Source organism: Passer domesticus, chromosome 14, assembly GCF_036417665.1.
Source record: "Passer domesticus isolate bPasDom1 chromosome 14, bPasDom1.hap1, whole genome shotgun sequence".
Lineage (NCBI taxonomy): Eukaryota > Metazoa > Chordata > Aves > Passeriformes > Passeridae > Passer > Passer domesticus.
In genome coordinates, this window is record NC_087487.1 from 1,566,971 (window position 1) to 1,585,861 (window position 18,891).

Consider the following 18,891-nt stretch of genomic DNA (forward strand, 5'->3'; position numbering starts at 1 on the left):
CTCGGTGACATTTATCAGCATTTATTCAATTGCCCAGGTCAAGCTGACAATTAACACTGCTCAGACAGACATCTCTGTGTGACCCAGCTTTCCCCTGGTGACAAGGGGACAGAGGCCACACCGTGCTGCTGACAGTGCCTGGGGGCTGGGGAAGCACTGGCAAGGGGGGACTGTGGCTGGTGTTTGTCCCCTTCCCCAAATAAGCCCCATCCCCAGACACCCCTGGCACTGCCCAACAGGCAGCAGGTTCAAAGAGCCACCAGCACTGGCTGTGAGTAAGCCATGTCCCCTGGCATGTCACAGGGTGCAGAGGCACAGAGCCTCTCCCCACAGCCATTCCCTGCCAAAAGCTCCCAGTTTTACTCTCCTGGATGGAAAGAAAGTGGAAAAAAATTGACTAAGAAGAAAATTGAGGTCATGGCCTTCCGATTCTTTCTCCCTTTGTTTTTCTTGGTTGTTTGATTTGAGTTAAACATTTGGAGCCCTTTTCGCTCTCATCCCAGCCTTCCCTGCTACCTGAAAAGCTCTTCTGGCTCTTTTCCCACCAAAAGCCATTTCTGCTTGAACCCTGCTCAAGGCTCAGCAGAGAACAAAGGAGAGCTGCTGACTCAGTGCACTGGGTGTGTTGGAGAGACCAAACATCCATCCTGGCCAAGCTGTGTGTTTTCCACCCAAATGTTCACAGAGATGTGCCCACTGCCAACTCTGCCTCCAAGGACAGGATCCCACCAAACAGCAGCACCCAGTGGTCATCCAACATACCTCACTGAGCCCCAGTAGGCTGTGTTGTGTTTTATAATACAGCTGTAATCACACTAGAATTGTGGTGTTATCATAAAGTGATTTATCAACCCCTGAACTAAAGCCTCAAGTTAGAGGATTTTATACTTGTCACTTACACGGAGCAGCACTAACTTCAGCAGTGCTACTGAGGCTCTGTGAAACAGGACACTAAAGGAAACAGAAGTCCTTCAGTGATGCTGTTAACCTTCCAGGAAACAGTGGTAATTAGAGGTATCACACAATAATTACATTACAGGTGTAGAGTAACTGCAGCACAGTACGGTTTTATAATGGTAGGGCCATTTGTTGAGTAATTAATCTGTCCACAAGAAGGCCTGGAAAACCTGATGCTTCCCCAGGAGCTGTAAAAGCAGCTCCACTGTCTCCTCCAGTCACCTCCTGCCCATTCCACGAGACCCAGTGAGAGCTGGGGCTGCCTGAGCCCTGGAGCAGGCAGGTGCTGCAGGGAAAACTCTCTGTGGGAAGATGTGGAGGCTTCAGCCCAGGGGCACATCTCCCTCTTGGCCTTGCCCTTCAGGAGAGCTCCAGAGGCCCCCTCTCCTCCATGGCATTCAGCAGCTGTGCCAATGGGATCCAGGAGGGAGCAAGGAGCAGCAGGTGAGAAGGCACAGCCAACCCAGCCACGTCCTCCTACTCAGCTGGCCCTGCTCCTGGCACCTGGGACAGGCACAGTGCTCTGGCCATCGGACCTGCCAGAGGTCCAGGACAGGGACACAGCGTGCTCTTGGAGCAGGGGAAGTACAGGGAAGAAGCAGGGGGAAGAAAGGTTTGGGCAGTGATGCTGGCTGGGATAGCTGGTGTTGGGGTGGGGAAGGGCTGGGATAGGTGCTGTGGGGTGGGGACAGGCTGGGACAGCAGCTGTAAGGTGCAAATGGGCTGGGGCAGCTGTCATGGGGTGGAGATGGGCTGCTGTGAGGTAGGGATGGGCTGGGATAGGGGCTGGGATAGGGGCTGGGATAGGGGCTGGGATAGCTGCCTTTGGGTGGGGATGGGCTGGGATAGGGGCTGGGATAGGGGCTGGGATAGCTGCCTTTGGGTGGGGATGGGCTGGGATAGGGGCTGGGATAGCTGCCTTTGGGTGGGGATGGGCTGGGATAGGGGCTGGGATAGCTGCCTTTGGGTGGGGATGGGCTGGGATAGGGGCTGGGATAGCTGCCTTTGGGTGGGGATGGGCTGGGATAGGGGCTGGGATAGCTGCCTTTGGGTGGGGATGGGCTGGGATAGCTGCCTTTGGGTGGGGATGGGCTGGGATAGGGGCTGGGATAGCTGCCTTTGGGTGGGGATGGGCTGGGCAGTCCTGTTGGTCCGTGCAGCCCCCGTGCTGGAGGAGATGGCCGGAGGCACAGCCCCACTGCTGCTCCAGTGCCGTCTCCTGCATGCGTGAAGGTCAGGTCAGGGCTGCTGCAAGGTGCAGAGCAGTGAGGAGAGGGTTAAGGCTGGCAGGAGGGCTGGGATGGGGCTGTGGAAGGGGTATCATCGCAGAGCCACAGCCGGGCTCTGGGAGGTGGTGCAGAGGAACGGGAGATGGAGATCCATAGAGTGGGGCTCTTCGTGGGAATGCCTGAACTTCCCCCCGCGAGCCGAGGGCTGTCACACCGATCCCCTGCTGCCGGCCAGCGGCGACAGTCGCTCGCTGGAGAAGGCGTTTGCTGGGAAGGAGCGCGGATGGCGATCGCCGGGGCGGCAGCTGGGGCACGGACAGGCAGGGAGAGGCAGCAGAGCCTGGGCGATGCCAACCAGCCCGAGCACACCCGATCCCAGCAGTGCCCACGCTCGCCCTCTGTCCCTCCCTCCCTCCTCGTGCAAATCCCTTTCGCGGCACCAACGCTCCCATTCCTTCTCGGAGGTGGCATCTCCAGCACCTGGATCGAGTCGTGCCTCTACCCATCACTTGGGCTATTTATACATCCAAGGCGCAAGGTGAAAAATGCAATAACCTACACACGGTAACGGAGAGCAACAAGCACCGGCACCGCCCGCGAGGGCTCCCAGAGCCCTTCTGCCAAGCAGGCTCCTGGGCATCCCCGCAATCCCCACTGCCCTGAGGAGCTCCTTTAACATTAACCACTTCTTTTTTCTGCCAGACACAAACCGAGGGCAGAGCCCGCACCGACAGCCTGACCCTGGCCCAGCACCTCCAGTTCTCCGGGTTGGCTCCTGGCTCCGGGGTGTGGAGCTGAGCCCAGGAAGGGGGACCCTTCCGAGCCCCCCGAGCCCTCCCGGAGCCTGAGGAATCACCCCACCGGGCAGTAGCTCCCCACGTCCCCGACTCACCTATCTCCAGGCTGGGGGGCTGGTGACAGAGAGGTGAACTCCTGCCCTGAAAAATCCCCCTTCCCCATGACTCCTGCCTCCAATCTCAGGGCTGGAGAGCTCTCCCTACCCGTCTTTAACCCTTAATGCCTCTGCTTTGGGGATGGGCAGAGGAACAATTCCTCCTCTCGAGTTAACCCTTGCTGGGCAGGAGATGGGCACAGCCAGCTTGAAGCTGATCCCTGCTCCCCTGCCAGTCCCGGAGGGCAGCGCTGTCCAGACTGTCCGTTCCCTACCTGAACGAGGCATCTGCTCCAGGCCGGCCAATTCACCCGGGAGCTACCGGGAGAGGAGCAGGATACTCCCCATCAGGATACAGCCTCAGTCCCGCCGAGCCCCAGCCCCGAACCCCGACCCCGCCTGGTTCGTAGCTCCCGCAGGGGCTGCGCCGAGGCTGCGGGAACGGTGCGGGAGGAGATGGGCAGAGGGGAGCGCCCGGGCAGAGCGGGGCGAGGAGGCGGCAGCATCCGCACCGGCGGGGCTGGAGGGCGGCAGCTCCCGGAGCCCTCGGCTCCCCGCACCCCCGGGGCTCGCAGCAAGTTCCCAGCCCCGCGCCCTCCGCACCGCCGCGGCTCCGGCCCCGGGGCCACGGAGCCCCCAGCCCGCCGGTCCCGCCAGCCCCGTGCCCCGCTCCGGTCGCCGGTCCCGCTTACCCGCATCTCATCCTCGCCGGCGATCTCCTTCGGTCAGAAATGGCATCTCCCCCGGCCCCCCCGCCAAACCTCCACCTGCAGTAGCGCAGCTCCCCCTCTCCGCAGCGACAGCACACGGAGCGGCGGCGGCGGCGCTCCCGGGGCCGGGCCGCCCCCAGTCCCGCGCCCGGGGGAGGGCGGGCCGGGCCGGGCCGGGCCGGGCTGGGCACGGGGCCCCGCCGGGGCCGCCCTAGGGCCGCGCGGCCGGCGGCTCCCTGCCCTCCGCGCCCGGGCGGCCGGCGGCGCTTCGGGGCGGCGGCATCGCCCCCGCGGGCTCAGCCCGGGCTCCGCACGCCCGCTCCGCCGGCCGGGTCTGCCGCGGCGGGGCCGGGCCGGGTGCCGCCGGCCCCCGCCTCCCCTCCGGGAGGAGCCGCCGGCGGGTGCGGGGCGGTGCGCGGAGCGGCGAGCACGGCAGCGGCGGCCGCGGCCGGTCCCTCCTCCCGCCGCCGCCCCCGCTCCGCGCGGGGGGTGCGGGTCCCCGGGGCTGCGGGGCGGGGGGAGCGGGGATGGCTCCCCCGCCAACCGGGGCCGCTCGGTGGATGGGGGCCCTCGCAGCCCCCGCCCCGCCGGTGCAGCCTCGCTGCCCGCAGAGGAAGGAGCAGCGGAGCTCTGCCCGTCACCGTCGCGTCGGTGCCCAGCCCTCCCCGCGTCCGCCGGGAGACGGAGCCGGGCTACCCTGAGGATTCCGGAGGGTCCGTCCTACAGCAGCTACCTCAGCACTGCGCTCTGCTCCTCTTTACAGTGTCCCCCCTCCCCGGCACATAAGAGGGAAAGGGCTGCAAGCGCCGAGGGGACGCCTCCGAGGACAGGTCTGGGACCAGCTGATCCCAAAGCCCCCTCGGAGGGTCCGGCGCATGCTGAGCTGATGGCCTCTCATTCCGGACTAAGTGCACGACTTCCCCAGCACTGCCCACCGCTTCCCCCCTTCCATAATGGACACTCTTCATCCAGCGCCGGCTCTCGCAGCTGAGGCTGGTTTCTCCAGCAGTAATGGACACAAACTTTGCTCGTAACGTGCACTTTCCCCTCCTGCTTTCCCCGGGCTGGGCTCTCCCGGGGCGCTTCCTGCTCTGTCCTGTTTCTACCTAGCTGTCCCTGGCTGCCGGCCAAGGCGGACCCAAGGCAGGGGCACCAGGGCAGCAGCACGGCTGGGGCCACGAGTCGCTTCACTGGGCGCCATGAGCCTTCCCTTGAACGGCTCTTTGAGCAAGTGAGAGCTTTTGAGCTGGCCCCAGGCCTTTCTGTGCGATGGCCTCCCCCAGCCTGCCATGGAGCACAGGACAGGCCACCCCCAGCTCATGTCCGGGCAGCGGGCTAAAAGCAAGCCCCGGGAAACTCGGGCCCCTCCTGGCACGCAGGCAGAGGCTGCTGCCTCCCCGGAGCCCCGTTATCCTCCTGCTTGGCACAGGCGAGCTTCTGAGCAGAGGAGGAATCAACAAAGGGTGGGCACGGTGAACTCGCCAGCTGAATCACTGCAGCTCTCCGCTCCTGCCCACAGGCACAGCCCCCGGCTCGCCTGGGAGGGTGGGTACCCGTCAGGTGTGCGTCCCTGCGGGGGCCTGGCACAGCATCCTCGTGGCGACAAACACAGCGGGGTGACAGCGCGTGTGTTCGCGCACGAGCTCTCCTCCTGCCACCAAGGAAACTCAGCCTGGCCGCTCTCAGTGGTCCCCAGACCTTTACTCAGTGCGGATCGATGCCTCTTATTGTTACGGCTATGGCAGCAATGCCTTCGACGTTAATAGCACTTCACAAACACAGACAAAGCCGGCAATCTGAATGCGGCCAGGAAAAAAAACAAAACAGAGGACAAAAGAAGGCTAAGAGCTCTGAATGCCGTTTCTAATGTTTCCGTTCCCCCCCTCCCCGTTAAAGCCCTACTAAAGTGCAGGGCACCGCGTATTCAGTAGTGACACTCGGGAATAATTCCTGGAATTGTTGGTGTGTGAGGGGGGAAATTTCACCTCGGCCCTTCCACACAGACACGGCAAGTACGCCATGCGCGCAGCACTGGTGGCGTGTGAGAGTGATGCTATGCACTGCCTGGAAGCAGGGGGCCTTCCAAGACCGTCTTTCCCACCTCGGCTCCGACGGCCATCCCCGCCCTGGGAGCGAGCCGAGCGGCAGAGGAGGGCCCTGGGTGTGCAGCAGCAGGGATGAGCTTTAGGGCTGAGATGGCATCCATGCACACCCTGCTACAGAGCTGTCCTGTGCAAACCCTGCCTTTTGTGTACCCTCAGCGTGGGATCCCCTTCCCTGGAAGTGTCCAAAGCCAGCTTAGATGGGGCCCTGAGCAACCTGGTCTAAGTAGAAAGTGTCCCTGCTCATGGCAGGAGTTTGGAACTAGAGGACCTTTGAGACCTCTTCAATGCAAACCATTCCATGGCTCCATGATTTTGGACCTGGTGGAGGGACCAGGACAGCAGGGGAGGTGAGGGCAGCATGGGTGCCCCAGGCACAGCCCTGGTTTGCTTTGACAGCTACACTGTGCATTTTGGCCAGCAGTGGGGAGAGGTGATGGGAAGGATGGAGAGTGCAAGAAAAAAACAATCACCTAAGAGCTGCTCTCTCAGCTGGAGCCCCAAGGCCCTCGCCCACAGTGAGGGCCTTGTGTAAGAGCACAGAGTGTAAGAGCAGCCAGTGCAACCAACCTGCCCAAGAAGCAGCACTGCCAGCTGGGTTTTTCTCTCTAATCTCAGCCCACTTCATGGGCAACACTGCCTCACCCCAGCAGCCTCAAGGACACTTTGGGCAAAGGCAGATCCTGGCAGCAGTGAACCCTGCAGGTCTCTGCTGGAGGAACTGCATTGGCCCCTGCTCAGAAACCCCAAAGGCTCCCATGTTTCTGCATTTATTGACCCGTCATGACTGGTGAGCTTACTGTTAATGTCCCTGAGGTTGTAGCATGGGTGACAATGTGCTGGGGACAGCCAGAAGCACACAGCCAAGCCTCACTGGAAGCACCATCCCCTCCTGTCCCCACTAACAGCCCGTAGCTATGTGCAGCTGACAGCTTTGCAGCTAACATGCCTTTTTTCCCTCTCCCATCACCTTTACTGGCCTCCCCCATGTTGTAAAAACCAACTGCAGCTGTTTGGGGTCAACCCCTCAACTGGGTCAACCTCCTTTTTGCAGCACGGAGTGACCCATAGCGCCCCAGCCCTCCAGGTGCCCCTGTCCTGTGCTGACCTGTGTGCAGCCCCTGGATGCTGCAGAGCAGCTCGGCTCACACGCCCTCGTTGAACACGTTCCTCTGTAAAACCTGCAGGGAATGGCAAGAACATTTGGGTGTCCATCTGGGGGGGCTCGTCCCTCAGCCAGATGCTCCAGCTCTTTGCCACTGCCATCCTGGGCTGATAAGGGGCTGTGGCAGATGGTTCCCTTCTGCTGGCATGAGGCAGGAGTTTATCCCTGCTCTCAGCTCCCTCCTGGAGAGGCAGCACCTGCACACAGCTGAGGGACCTGGGCAGTGGGAACAGAGCTGCCCCTCAGGGGAGAGGCTCGGGACCTGCTCTCTCCTTTGGTTTAGTGCACGTGTCCAGAAATGCTGCAATAGGTCTAGAAAGGGCCGAGCTGGCAGGAGGGAGGTGGATTTTAATTACTCCCATTATTATTATCGTTCCTTTTCTTTCAGATTTTCACACTTTTGTCGTAACAAGCTGAGCTGAGAAAATACATGCAAATGCCAGGCAGAGATAAGATGTACCACACCTTGAAGTACTGCCAGCGCTGGGAATGCCAGATCGGCTGTCTGCCCCTCCAGCCTCCTCCCTCTGGCAGCAGGCACGGGGAGGGGCTGTCCCTGCTCTGCCCCTGCACATCCGGAGAGGAGGGCACCTCACACGTCCCTGGGCTGGACCAGCAACCAGCTCCTTGATCCCGCCCGGTCCTAACCAGTCTCTGCAAGAAGGCACCATCATCTCCTGGCTGCTTGGCACAGGGAGGAAAGGTCACCCTGATGTCCTGTGTGTGCCTTGCATATCACATGGACACAGTGCCCTCCTCAGCAGTGCTGGCAGCAGGACCTGTTCCTGATGAACCCCTGTTCCTGAGGAGCCCCTGTTCCTGAGGAGCCCCTGTTCCTGAGGATGGCTGTTCCTGATGAGCCCCTGTTCCTGAGGAACCCCTGTTCCTGATGAACCCCTGTTCCTGAGGAGCCCCTGTTCCTGAGGAGTTCTTGCTCCTGAGGAGCCCCTGTTCCTGAGGAACCCCTGTTCCTGAGGATGGCTGTTCCTGATGAGCCCCTGTTCCTGAGGAACCCCTGTTCCTGAGGAACCCCTGTTCCTGAGGAGCCCCTGTTCCTGATGAACCCCTGTTCCTGAGGAACCCCTGTTCCTGAGGAGCCCCTGTTCCTGATGAACCCCTGTTCCTGAGGAGCCCCTGTTCCTGAGGAACCCCTGTTCCTGAGGATGGCTGTTCCTGATGAGCCCCTGTTCCTGAGGAACCCCTGTTCCTGAGGAGCCCCTGTTCCTGAGGAGTTCTTGCTCCTGAGGATGGCTGTTCCACCGGGCCCCTGTGGATGCAGTCAGGGAGAAACATGCTCCCAGATCACGTTCTCCCTTGGAGGTGGTGACATTTCAGGGTGTGTGGGGGGCGTGGGATGAAGAGACAAGGCAGGATATTCCTGCTCCCCCGTCCCCACGGCCATCTGGATGTGTGCTGATGCCTCCTCACAGCAGGCTGAGTCAGTCCAGTGGCTTCTCATTATCAGCTGGAGGGAATCCAAATTCCACATTGTATGGCTGCTCCTCAGTGAAACTGAGGATCCTTATCAAGTATTATCATAATGCTTTCTCTCTGTACTATCTTGTACTGCTCCCTGCTCTGGTCAGCTTATTGATTTGGAGCAGAATGACCCAAAAATTCTTTGACCACCAGCCATTCACTTGGGACAGAGAGGCAGGAGCCACAGAATGTCCCCCTGGACATGGGCTGGGGCTGTGAGGCCCTGGAGGGGATCCCTCCACTGTCCCCACCACAGCCTCACTTGCTGGAGGCTGCAGGTGCGTGGCTGGACTCACCTCCAGCTCTCTGTCCAACTGAAAGCGAGGTGAGAGGCAGGAGATGCTGTGCTCATGCCTTGCACATCTCAAACCATGACATGACCTGCATGAAGCTCTGGAGAACGGGGATAAGAGGAGAAAAAAGCCTTTCTGCAGGCTCCCTCAGCAAGTGCTGCTGAAGATTGGGTAAGCTGCTGATACAGGGTCTGCCCCAGCTCAGCTCATCTACGTCTCTGCCAGGGCACTGTCACCACCCCGACCCACTGGAATTCTGGGCGTGGAAATTAGGCTTTTCTGTGACACATTCTGGAATGGAGAGGGGCCACATGCCCTCATGTCAGCCTGAGTCAAGCACTGATAGCTTGACTGCTCTGTCAAGCAGCCCAAACACGCGGCGTGAAGGGCTGAGGGAAAAGGCTCCATTAAGTTCTTAAGCCCATTGACACATATATAGAAGGTATTAATAATATCAAGCACCTCGGTGCCTATTGTAGCCCACGTTCAGGAGATGGAAGATAATTTCTGGGACAAGGAATTTATGACAGTGACAGCTTTTTAACAGCTTGGTGTAAGAATAGGAGCTGCACAACAAGACAAAAAGCAATGATTAAAGAATTTGGCACAAAGGAGAGAGGGCTTGGAGAGAGCTGTGAGTATGGAGGACAGGAGAGTCCTGTCAATTGCCCACACTGAAAAAGCAAAGGCTGTGCTGGGCACGGAGGATGGGGAGGTGATGTGGGCACCATTCTGCTGGAGCTGACTCACAAATCCTTGGCAACTAAGAGAAAGGGGTCAGGGTGCCCGAAGGGGATGAAATGGGCTCCTCATCTCCATGTTCAAAATAAGTTTGTCCCCTGCCTGGTGTGGCAGGCTGAGATGGGCAGGGCTGCAGCCATACCAGGGAGTGATGCTGGGGAGCAGGGGGGAGCTGGGCTGCACTGCTGGGCACAGGCCAGGGAGCAAACACGTCACTCAGGGAAGGGGGGTCTGGCATGTGGCACGGTAAGGAGGGAGCTCTGCTCCCTGAAGGGCAAGCTGAGAAGCAGCAGTAGCAGACCCAGCCCCAGGACACTCTCAGGGTGTAATTATTACTAATATCCTCAGTGTTCCTTTGCACACATACGTGCTCCCCTAATGTACACTGCACATGTGAACAGCCTCATAGTGACATTTGCATGCCCAATTACATCTGCATATAATTGATTTGCATGCACAGTTGGAGGGTGTTTAAAACACTGGAGCCTGCTCTGCACTTTCCCACAGCCACCTCCCCAAACCCACGCAGAGGAAAAGCACCTCATGCTGGGGCCAAACCCCATCCCAGCCCCACAGGGGCCGTTTGTGTCCCTCCCTGCGGGGTGTGCCACGTGCCAGGAGGGATGGGCTCACAGCCGTGCCCCTTCCTGCATCCCCATCATCTGCAGCGACCCCAAACCCAACCCCAACCCCAGCCACAGCACTCGCTGTTTGCTCAGCTCCTGTTATAAGTGACTGGCACCATTCCAAAAAGGATTAAAAGCAGGGAGTGAGAAACATAAAAGCTCATGTAATTACGTGCAAAAAAGCCCCTTAATAATTTATAGAGGGAGAGGGTAAATATCTTCGTGTGTTATTCAAGTGTAGCTCATTGTCCCGTCTGGCTAATACCCAGCGTACACGCATCACAGGCTTTATCCGGGAGGCTGTTTTGCCTTTAATACCTTTCATAAATTATTGAATTTATAAAGAGGAAAGCAGGTGTCATGTCACTCCTATAAACAGCTCGTTAGTTAAAGCTAACGAAGTTGGGGAGCAACAGTTTCCTCCTGGCTTGTCTACCTCCCACCTTGCTGTCTGTGCTGTCACCTGTGATGCCGCACAGACCCTGAGCTGGGGCAGGCCTAAATTTGCCTAAAAAAAAATCTGGCAGCAGATAGATGGCCTGTGGCAGCCCTGTCCTCTGGCTTTCTGAGCCCTGCTTGTGCCCTCGTGGAGGTGTGAGGATGCAGGTATGGAGAGGATCCTTTCATCCATTCCCAGCTTGCCTGCTGCAGCATCACCATGTCCACGTCACCCATGTCTGGGTGCAGCAATGGACCAGCAGCTCCTGAGGGTACCTGAGGATGCTCTGGGCACTGCTCCCAGCAGAAGGGCTACAGGGGGTGAACTCTGAGGGCAGGACAGGGCAGGAGGCAGAGATGTCTGTGGCAGGAGGGCTGAGCACAGACCTTTCTCACTCCAAAACCCACGCCTGTCCCATTTCCAGCAGCCGAGGGCCAGGACGAGCAGCCCAAGAGTGGCTCCTGAGCGCCGGGGATGTGTTTTCAGGCTGGCTGGGGGAAGCACAGCATCTCCCTGCTTTCTGCTGAACCAGGCAGGGTGTTAGAAGGCCGCCTCTAAAAACAGCAGAGGTGTGACTGAGTCAGCAGCACGTGTCTGTGCGAGGGAGTCAGTCCAAGCTCAGGAGAACCAGCGTGCGAGCATGGCCACGCAGCCCCCCTCGGGCCCCCCAGGCTGTGCCCCCATCCCTGCGCTGCAGGACGGAGCTCTCGGGGAGCAGCTGCTTCGGAGGCTCTGCCTTTGCTTTCACACCCAGGGGAGAGTCACCAAACCCCCACACGCTGCCTCTCCAAATAGAATACATATGCATTAAAGAACAGCCACGGAAAGGGGAGCCATCAGAAGTATTTTAGACAGTTTCGAGTGAGTGCCAAATGTGGATGAATAAGCTGAACGCAGAAGGACCCACGCAGAAAATGCTGCCGGCATCACGACGGGCACAGCTCGGAGACGGGGACGCAGGAGCAGCCCGAGCTGAGACTGCCAGCAGCGAGGCACGTCCCGGCCTCATGATGAATGCTGGCCCCCGAAGAACACCCAGTAGGGCCTTGTGGGCACGAGGAGAGGGAACTCAAACTATTGATAATCAATTAACTCCTTCAATTACAGCAGCCTAATGAGGTAGCACCAAGTCAACTCTAATGAACATCAGTTTAATAGAGGCAGCTCCTCAGGCGCTGGTTTTTGACTCAATCTCTACAAGGTAAGGAACACTGCAAACGTATTGAGCAATGAATGTCACAAAATGAACAAAATGTGAGCAGAGCCACACCTCCTGGGGGCTGCTGCAGCACGGGTGTCCCTGACCCCGGGGAGGTCCTGCCTGTGCCCAGCTGGACCCAGCAGGGGACACTCGTTTGTCCCGGCGGAGCGCGCGGCTCCCGGGGATGCTGCCGGATGCATTCGCTGCTGTGAGATGAAGCGAATGTCACCGGGCCCAGCTCGCCCCTCGAGGCAGATATTTTTTAGGGTTTTTTGTGACGACAGCATAAGTGACAAAACAAATGTCACTGCCTGCTGGCCTCAGTGCCTCCCTGGAAACCCGCCGGGTCCCATGTAGCGCAGGGGGAGCGGAGGAGGGGTGCAAAGCACCATCCCTGACACGTGCCTGGCACGGGGCAGTGCCAGCACCCCGCTGCACCAGGCAGGCAGGGCCTGGGGAACCCCCTGCCCAGCAGGACACTGGGGTGGGGATGCCCAGGGAAGCAGGGATCCCGGAGGTGCCATCCCTTCGGGAGCACCGTGCTGTACCAAACGTGCTGGGGAGGGATTTGCATACTAAGGAGCCTTCAGCGCAGTAAAGACAACCTGACATCTATTTTGGGTCTCAAAGCCAAAGGCTGTATTTCAAATCCACTAATCAGGTGAGAATACAGCAAACCCATGCAGAGCAGAGCTGGGAAGGAGGGGGAGCCTGGGGCTCCTGGCAGCATTCCCCACTCCACAGCAAGGCCCCAGTGGTCCCCAGGACCCCATCAGCACCACCCAACTGGACCTCCAGGGGAAGGGACCCCTTGTTCTCGTGGGGGCTGAACCCCAAACTCCTGCTGCACTGGGGCTGTACAGAGGGGCCCTTTCAGCACCTGAACCTCCATGGGCAGGGACTGCCAGGACCCTGCCTTCACCCAAGGCTGTCCAGAGCAGAACTGAGCTCCTGGAGAGGCACTGGTGGCACAGCCCCACGCCCCACAGATGGAGCACATGGAGGGCACAGGCTGCCTCTCCAAGCCCAGGTGTGTGGTGCAGGGGCTGCCTGTGCCTCTGGATGCTGTGGCAGATGGAGGTGGATGTGGACTGCCTGTGCTGCCTGCTGGGACCACAGGGGCTTGGCCACAGCCTCCCTTCCCTGCTGGTGGGCTTGGGGCACGGTGGATGGCTGGAAGGGCTGAAATGACAGCAGAGGCACAGGCCAGGTAATTCACCCACGTGGATGTGTTTGTGAAAGGTTCAGGGTCCGAGCACCATTCCCAGGGGTGCAATGCACCTTTGGTCCAGCTTGGGGAGGGTAAAGGGAGAAGACATTCCTGCTCTCTCTGCCATTCCCGGGCAGAGCTGGGCCACACTTGCACCCAGGAAACCCAGGATCACTGGAGCTGGCCAGGAGGAGCCAGAAGGGAAGTGCAAGGCAGAGGACTGGAGGGAGAAGGAGAGACATGAGTAGATACACAGGGAAGGTAACAGCCCTGCATGCCTGGTAGACCCACACAAAAAACTGAATCTGGGCATCTCCAGTTCCCACAAGCAACTTGTCTGAGACCAGTGTAACCAGCACAGCCCCAGCTCTTCCCAGTCCAACAGTACCGGCTGCAGATGCCAACCTTGGGGGTGTGGGGCCCTGTGCCCACAAGGACCTGCAGAGTCCCCCTGGCTCTGTCCAGCCTCTGGATGAGCAGGGGGTGCTCGTCCCTTCCAGCCCTCCCAGTGCCCACTCACCCTGCAGTGTGCAGGGGACACAGAACACTGGCTGTGGCTAGTCTGCCCCAGACCACTTTGTCACCATTCCTAAGGGCCAGAAAAGCTGCTGAGAGTGTCCTGGCAGTGTGAAGCACGGGGGGATACAGGTGCAGGCTGCTGCACTGAGGATGCTCACAGAGCTGCTTTAGTGGAACAGCCACACAGCTCCAGGCACCGGAGATTATTCTTGTCTCTTTTCTTGTTTGGTCAATTTATTCAAAGACTGTTGGTGGATTAACTAAAATTCTTATGATGCTGGAGCAGCATCGAAGGTGGCAGGGGTTGGCAGGGGTTTAGGGAGGTGGAAGGGGCAGTTTTCATGGGCAGCTCTCATGTTACCCTGGAGCAAGTCTGCAGCTGGGAGGGCTTGCCAGAGGAACAAGAAGAGGCTCAGAGTCCTGGCAGCAGCCGCTCTCCTCTCCGAGCTGGCAGTGCCGTAGAGGAATTTTCTGGAGGGCAGCAGTGGCTGGCAAGCCCTGTGGTCCCTCCTGCTCTCTCATGTTTGTCTTGCTGCTTCTGGGCTCCATTTCACAGGGAGAGCTCGGGGACACAGGGGACTGAACCCAGGGATGGGGGAAGTCTCTCCACACCTTCTGTTGCTACCTCCTCCTTGCCACAGGTAACCCTCTCTGGGGCTGTTGCTCTTACAAGCTCTGCTTCCTTGTCCAGAAGGTCCCAGGACCATGCCCTGGTATCCCCACAACCCACAGACAAACACCCTCACAGCATCCCTTGTTTCCCCAGGCTGCCTCGGCGCGTGTGGCAGAGTCTTCCCCCTTCCCACCCCCTCCTCATCAACTGGCAAAGCCCCAGCGGTTTCCCCCAGAGAGCGCGCGGTGAGACACAGCATGAAACAACTGCACATAATTAGAGGATTGAACGGGGTATGGGAGCAGAGCAGGGAGCTTGCAACATCCATAAATAGCTCGTCTTGCCGAGCTGCTTAACTCCTTGCTTGTTCTTGCCAAAGTGCAGACCCCAAAGGGATGGTGCCTGTGCATGAATAGGGGTGGAAAGTTCAGAAGCGTATTTTTAAACCATTCAAGCTGTACTCGAGCTGAGTGATACGTTATTGTCTCTGTGTGTCACTTGAAATGTCCTATGAATGCAAGAAATAAAAAAAAAAGCCACCATTTTGCCTCTCTACACTCCCACCCCTCTGCTTCTACCCAAATAATGTCAGGCTAGAGCTGACAGGCGAAAGGAAAGCACCACAGGCTAAGGCTGCTCAAAAGCAGCCTGGAAAGCTCTCTGGAAGGAAGAGCCCTGGTGGTGAGGCCGGTGGGCAGCAGAACCCACAGCAGGCGCAGGCACCCCAGGCAGCAGGAAAATACTGGGGTCCCCAAAGAGTCCCCAGCAAGGACAGCAGGGCTGTGTGCCTAGCAGCAGGGGTCAGCTTGGATATCAGGAAAAAGTTCTTCAGCCAGAGGGTGGCTGGTCACTGGTACGGGCTCCTCAGGGAAGTGGTCACAGCTCCAAGCCTGACGGAGCTCAGGTGTGACTCTTGGGGATGGTCCTGTGCAGGGCCATGAGCTGGACTCAAGATCCTTGTGGGTCCCCCTCAACTCAGCATATTTTGTGATTTTTGTGACTGTGGGCCAACTAGTCTTGACTATTGTCCCATAAGAACAAGGGACCTACCCCTACTACCCCACCCGAGGTCAGTGTAGGATGGCATCATCCCAGTGCTGCCCATCCTGAGCTCTGAGGCCCCTCTGGGTGGCTGGCACTTGGTGACAGTGACAATCCCTAGTTCTTGGGGCTGGCAGCCTGCCTCAAGCTGTGCTTGGAGACAGAGATCCCAAAGAGCCTGACAAACAGCTGGAGCCATGGTGAGATACAGCGGGACAGAGGGAAAACAAACCAGAAACTCACTGGGAAATCATTTTTCTCCTAAATGGGGCAGATATAATTAAGCAGCACGGGCTTTATGAAAGATACCAGCTCTGCCTTGAAACACATCATTACCCCTCTCTGTTAGAGCAGTGTTTTTAAATACATATTTCCTCTTCCAGTGCTAGAGGAGAAGGCTCTGTGGCTGGGATGCTGGGATCTTTTGCTAATCACCTCTCATTTCACCTCGTGGCAGGGAAGTGCTGAGCTCTGGTTTTCCTGTGCACACACCTCTGCCCGAATCACTTCTGGCCTCTCTCCCCTTCCTCTCCTCTGTCACTGTGGACACCAGAGGGGAGGTGAACCTGCATCCTCCAGCCCCAGGGGGTTTGAGCCTCCCTGTGCCAAAGCTGCCTGGGATCCCAGTGCCAGAGGTCACCCCAAACCCCTCTACCCTGGCTATGTGAGCCCCTCACCATACTGTTTTCCTTGTTTTACAGAACCTGGGGCTCCAGGGGATGAGATATTTCACTGACTGTTGACCCAAACTGGTTTCCCCCATCTGGCACCCTCTGAGCCCAGCAGGGTCTGGGTGTTCTCCTCAGCTTGGCACAATTTGGGCCTCTCTGTTCCCAGACAATCCCACAGCCCATGCCATGTCTGCCATGAGTGCTCACTGCAATGGATTAGAGAGACCCGAGCAAGAACGAAGGGCTTTTGTACTAGAAATTGAAAGTTGATGGAGTGTGTCATAGGAAAATGACAACAACCTACTGTACCTCGAAAGACAATTATTTTTCCCTCATTGGAAGTGATTGAATTTTTCCATCAGTGACACCACCAACATCAGTGACACCAATGGCTCTCTCATGGAAAGGCTCTTTCCCAGCTGCACACCTGAATTTTCTTACACCTCCTCTCTTACCTGCTCTGCTTCCTGTGCTTTGGCAGGACATGCACAGGTCACAGCCAGTACAGAGACCAGCCTCAGCTGGGTGTGCTCTCCCTCCTCATCCCCACACTCCTGCAGACCTTTGCTTCCCTCAGCTCTGCTCCTCTGGACTAATTCTGAGGATTCTGTGGTTCTGTGAATATGCCAGGGATGGAAATCACAATTAAATCATGTTGCTTCACTGTGACCAGCCATGGTAGCAGGACCTGCATCAAAGTACCGGGGCTGTGCTCAGTGTCTGATGTAGGTGCTCACACTGGCAAAAGGAAGAGCTGGCAGACATGGTGACCTTTCTAGAGAGAGGGAAAAGGGTCAGGCAGCACCTCGATCTGCTGTGGGGTTGGAGGGTTGGACAGCACCCTGGAGAGCCTGCTCTCCCTGCAGACCTGGAGCTGGGACACCCTGCAGCCACAGCTCACCCCAGGGTGAAAGGTCCAGCCAAAAGCCCCTTCTCTGAGTGATTTTGGCCCAGAATCTGGAGTAGCACAAGCCCCAAGGGCTTTGGGATAGGTTTCTGTGTGTGCCTGGGGCACAGCTGTGCTTTCCACAGGCTCCTTCCCATTCCCAAGGTGCTTCCCCCACAACCCAGCCTGGGTTACTCCCTGCTGGCAGAGGGCCAAGCTGGTTGATTAAGACACATGAACTAATGAAGGAGCCACAGCGAAGCACCAGGAACCTGCTACACCCCATTGCACCCACCTGCACTGGGAGCTGGGCAAGGCTCCTCACGAGCCTCGTCCTCCTCCCAGCACAGACCCAACCCTGAAAGCCTGGGAGCACAGGAAGGTGCCACCACCCCACACACGTCTGGGGGGACAGCGGTGACACATCCACGCTGTGCAGGGTGCTGATTGTTGTATTGTGCTTTTTGTTTTACTAGTAGGTTTATGGTTTGATTTGGGATTTGGTGGTTTTTCTTGGTGCTGTTTTCCTTTTGTCTCCGCCTTTTCCCAGTTATTTTGTCAGCCAGTTTCTAGTTTCTATTTCTCCAAACTTTACCCATTTATTGAAACCGCTTTTTCTCCCTTAGGATGTTATTGGTTCACTGCCGTTATCTCCGCCTAGAATTTTCACTCCCAACTCTCCTGATTTGTTGAAAGTTGTGCCTACCCCTGACCTCCCCCCACATATAAGTCTTTGTTTGCCCCTTGATTGGGGTCCCAGGAGAGGAAAAGGGGAAGTTTACTGCCGGGGTCAGCTGTCACTTGTCTCTGCCCCAGCACAGGAAAAGGTGGTTCTGGGCAGGCCGCGCTTTGAAGAAGGAGTCTGGACTCTTGCTTTTCGATCTTCAGTTGAGTTTATTGTTCCTTATCTACAAAGTTTTTCTGTCTGTCCAGCCGAGGTCTGATCAGCAAGACAGCCAAGGGCACTCTCTCCCGCCCACGGGGCAGTTGTCTCTTTTATAGTGAAAACTACGTATTAGATATTTACCTTTAATTTCCAATACTTTTCGCCCTTGTTGGCAAGTGCACTTTCTCTATGAACCAATCCACACATGCCAACATCATCCTGAACATGGATGCCAAGGAGAAGAAAGAAGAAGGACAGGGCACGCCCAAATTCCTCCATCTTAGAACCCTTGACCCCCATGTACAGAATTCCAAACCCCCCTGTACAACATACAAAACCCCCCTGTACAGTGCATTATAATTCAAGTTTTATCAAGTGAATATCGTCCCCTCACCATTCAGGTCTGAAATTCTCTCATTTCCTCACATTCAGGTGTCTTTGGCTTCCTGCCAGGGTCTCCGAGCCCCTGCCAGGGCTTTGAGACATCCAGGGCATCCAGAGATGTCCTGGGTCCCGACAGTTTACCATCAAATAAAGTTTCCCTGGGACCAGTGTGCGCTGCCTGTGTTTTATATTGCGCCAAAACAATTGACAACTGGGATTGAACGGAGCTCCAGGGTGAACCTGCCGCCCTCCCTCTTATCATCAGCTATCCGGGGAAAGAGAAGCGGCATGGATCCCAGCGGGAAGGACGGGGGGCAGCGGCAGGTCGGGCTGGGTGGCGAGGCTGGCACAGGCAGGATGTCACCCACCCGCCCCGGGGTGCCGCGCGCAGGCTCCAGCGGCGCTCGCAGCCCCATCTGCTGTGTGGGCTGGGAGCACATATGTTAGATACACACACATCTACGTGTGCCTGCGTATATATATACACAGACATGCATGAGAGAGACTATTATAGACACGCATTTACATATGCAGTCAACACCAGCAATTACTGCGGGATTTGAAGACAGCAGAATCAGCCCCAGCTATCAGAGCGTGCCTGTCTTCATCCCTGCCCTCTGAGCCTGTGCCTTTGGTCGGGCTGGAGAGTGCCACGAGCCAGAGCCCCAGCTGGGCAGGGTGCTGGGGAGAAGCAGGGCTGCCCATCTCCCACCTCTGCACAGTGCCCCAGGAAGGAGCAAAGCGTCTTCCCTGGCCATGCACAAATCCTACAGCCCAGCAGGGATCCAGGGGGATCCATCTGCCCAAACACAGCCTGCATCCATGGACAAGCTGGATGAACTGCTGT

General features: G+C 57.8%; 1 protein-coding gene across 7 annotated transcripts in view; it reads right to left on the reverse strand.

Moving 5' to 3' along the window:
- The window catches only part of LINGO1 (leucine rich repeat and Ig domain containing 1), a 158,333-nt gene that overhangs the window by 12,446 nt on the left and 126,996 nt on the right, over nt 1-18,891 (reverse strand). The window contains exon 1 of one of the 7 annotated variants that reach the window (XM_064388678.1): nt 3,771-3,924. The exons of 5 other annotated variants lie outside the window; for them this stretch is intronic. In XM_064388678.1, coding sequence (XP_064244748.1) covers nt 3,771-3,776 — 6 coding nt within the window. In that variant the 5' untranslated portion in view covers nt 3,777-3,924. Of the gene's footprint in view, nt 1-3,078; nt 3,102-3,770; nt 3,925-18,891 lie in introns of those variants that run through there. One more of the 7 variants, XM_064388684.1, reaches the window with a different exon arrangement.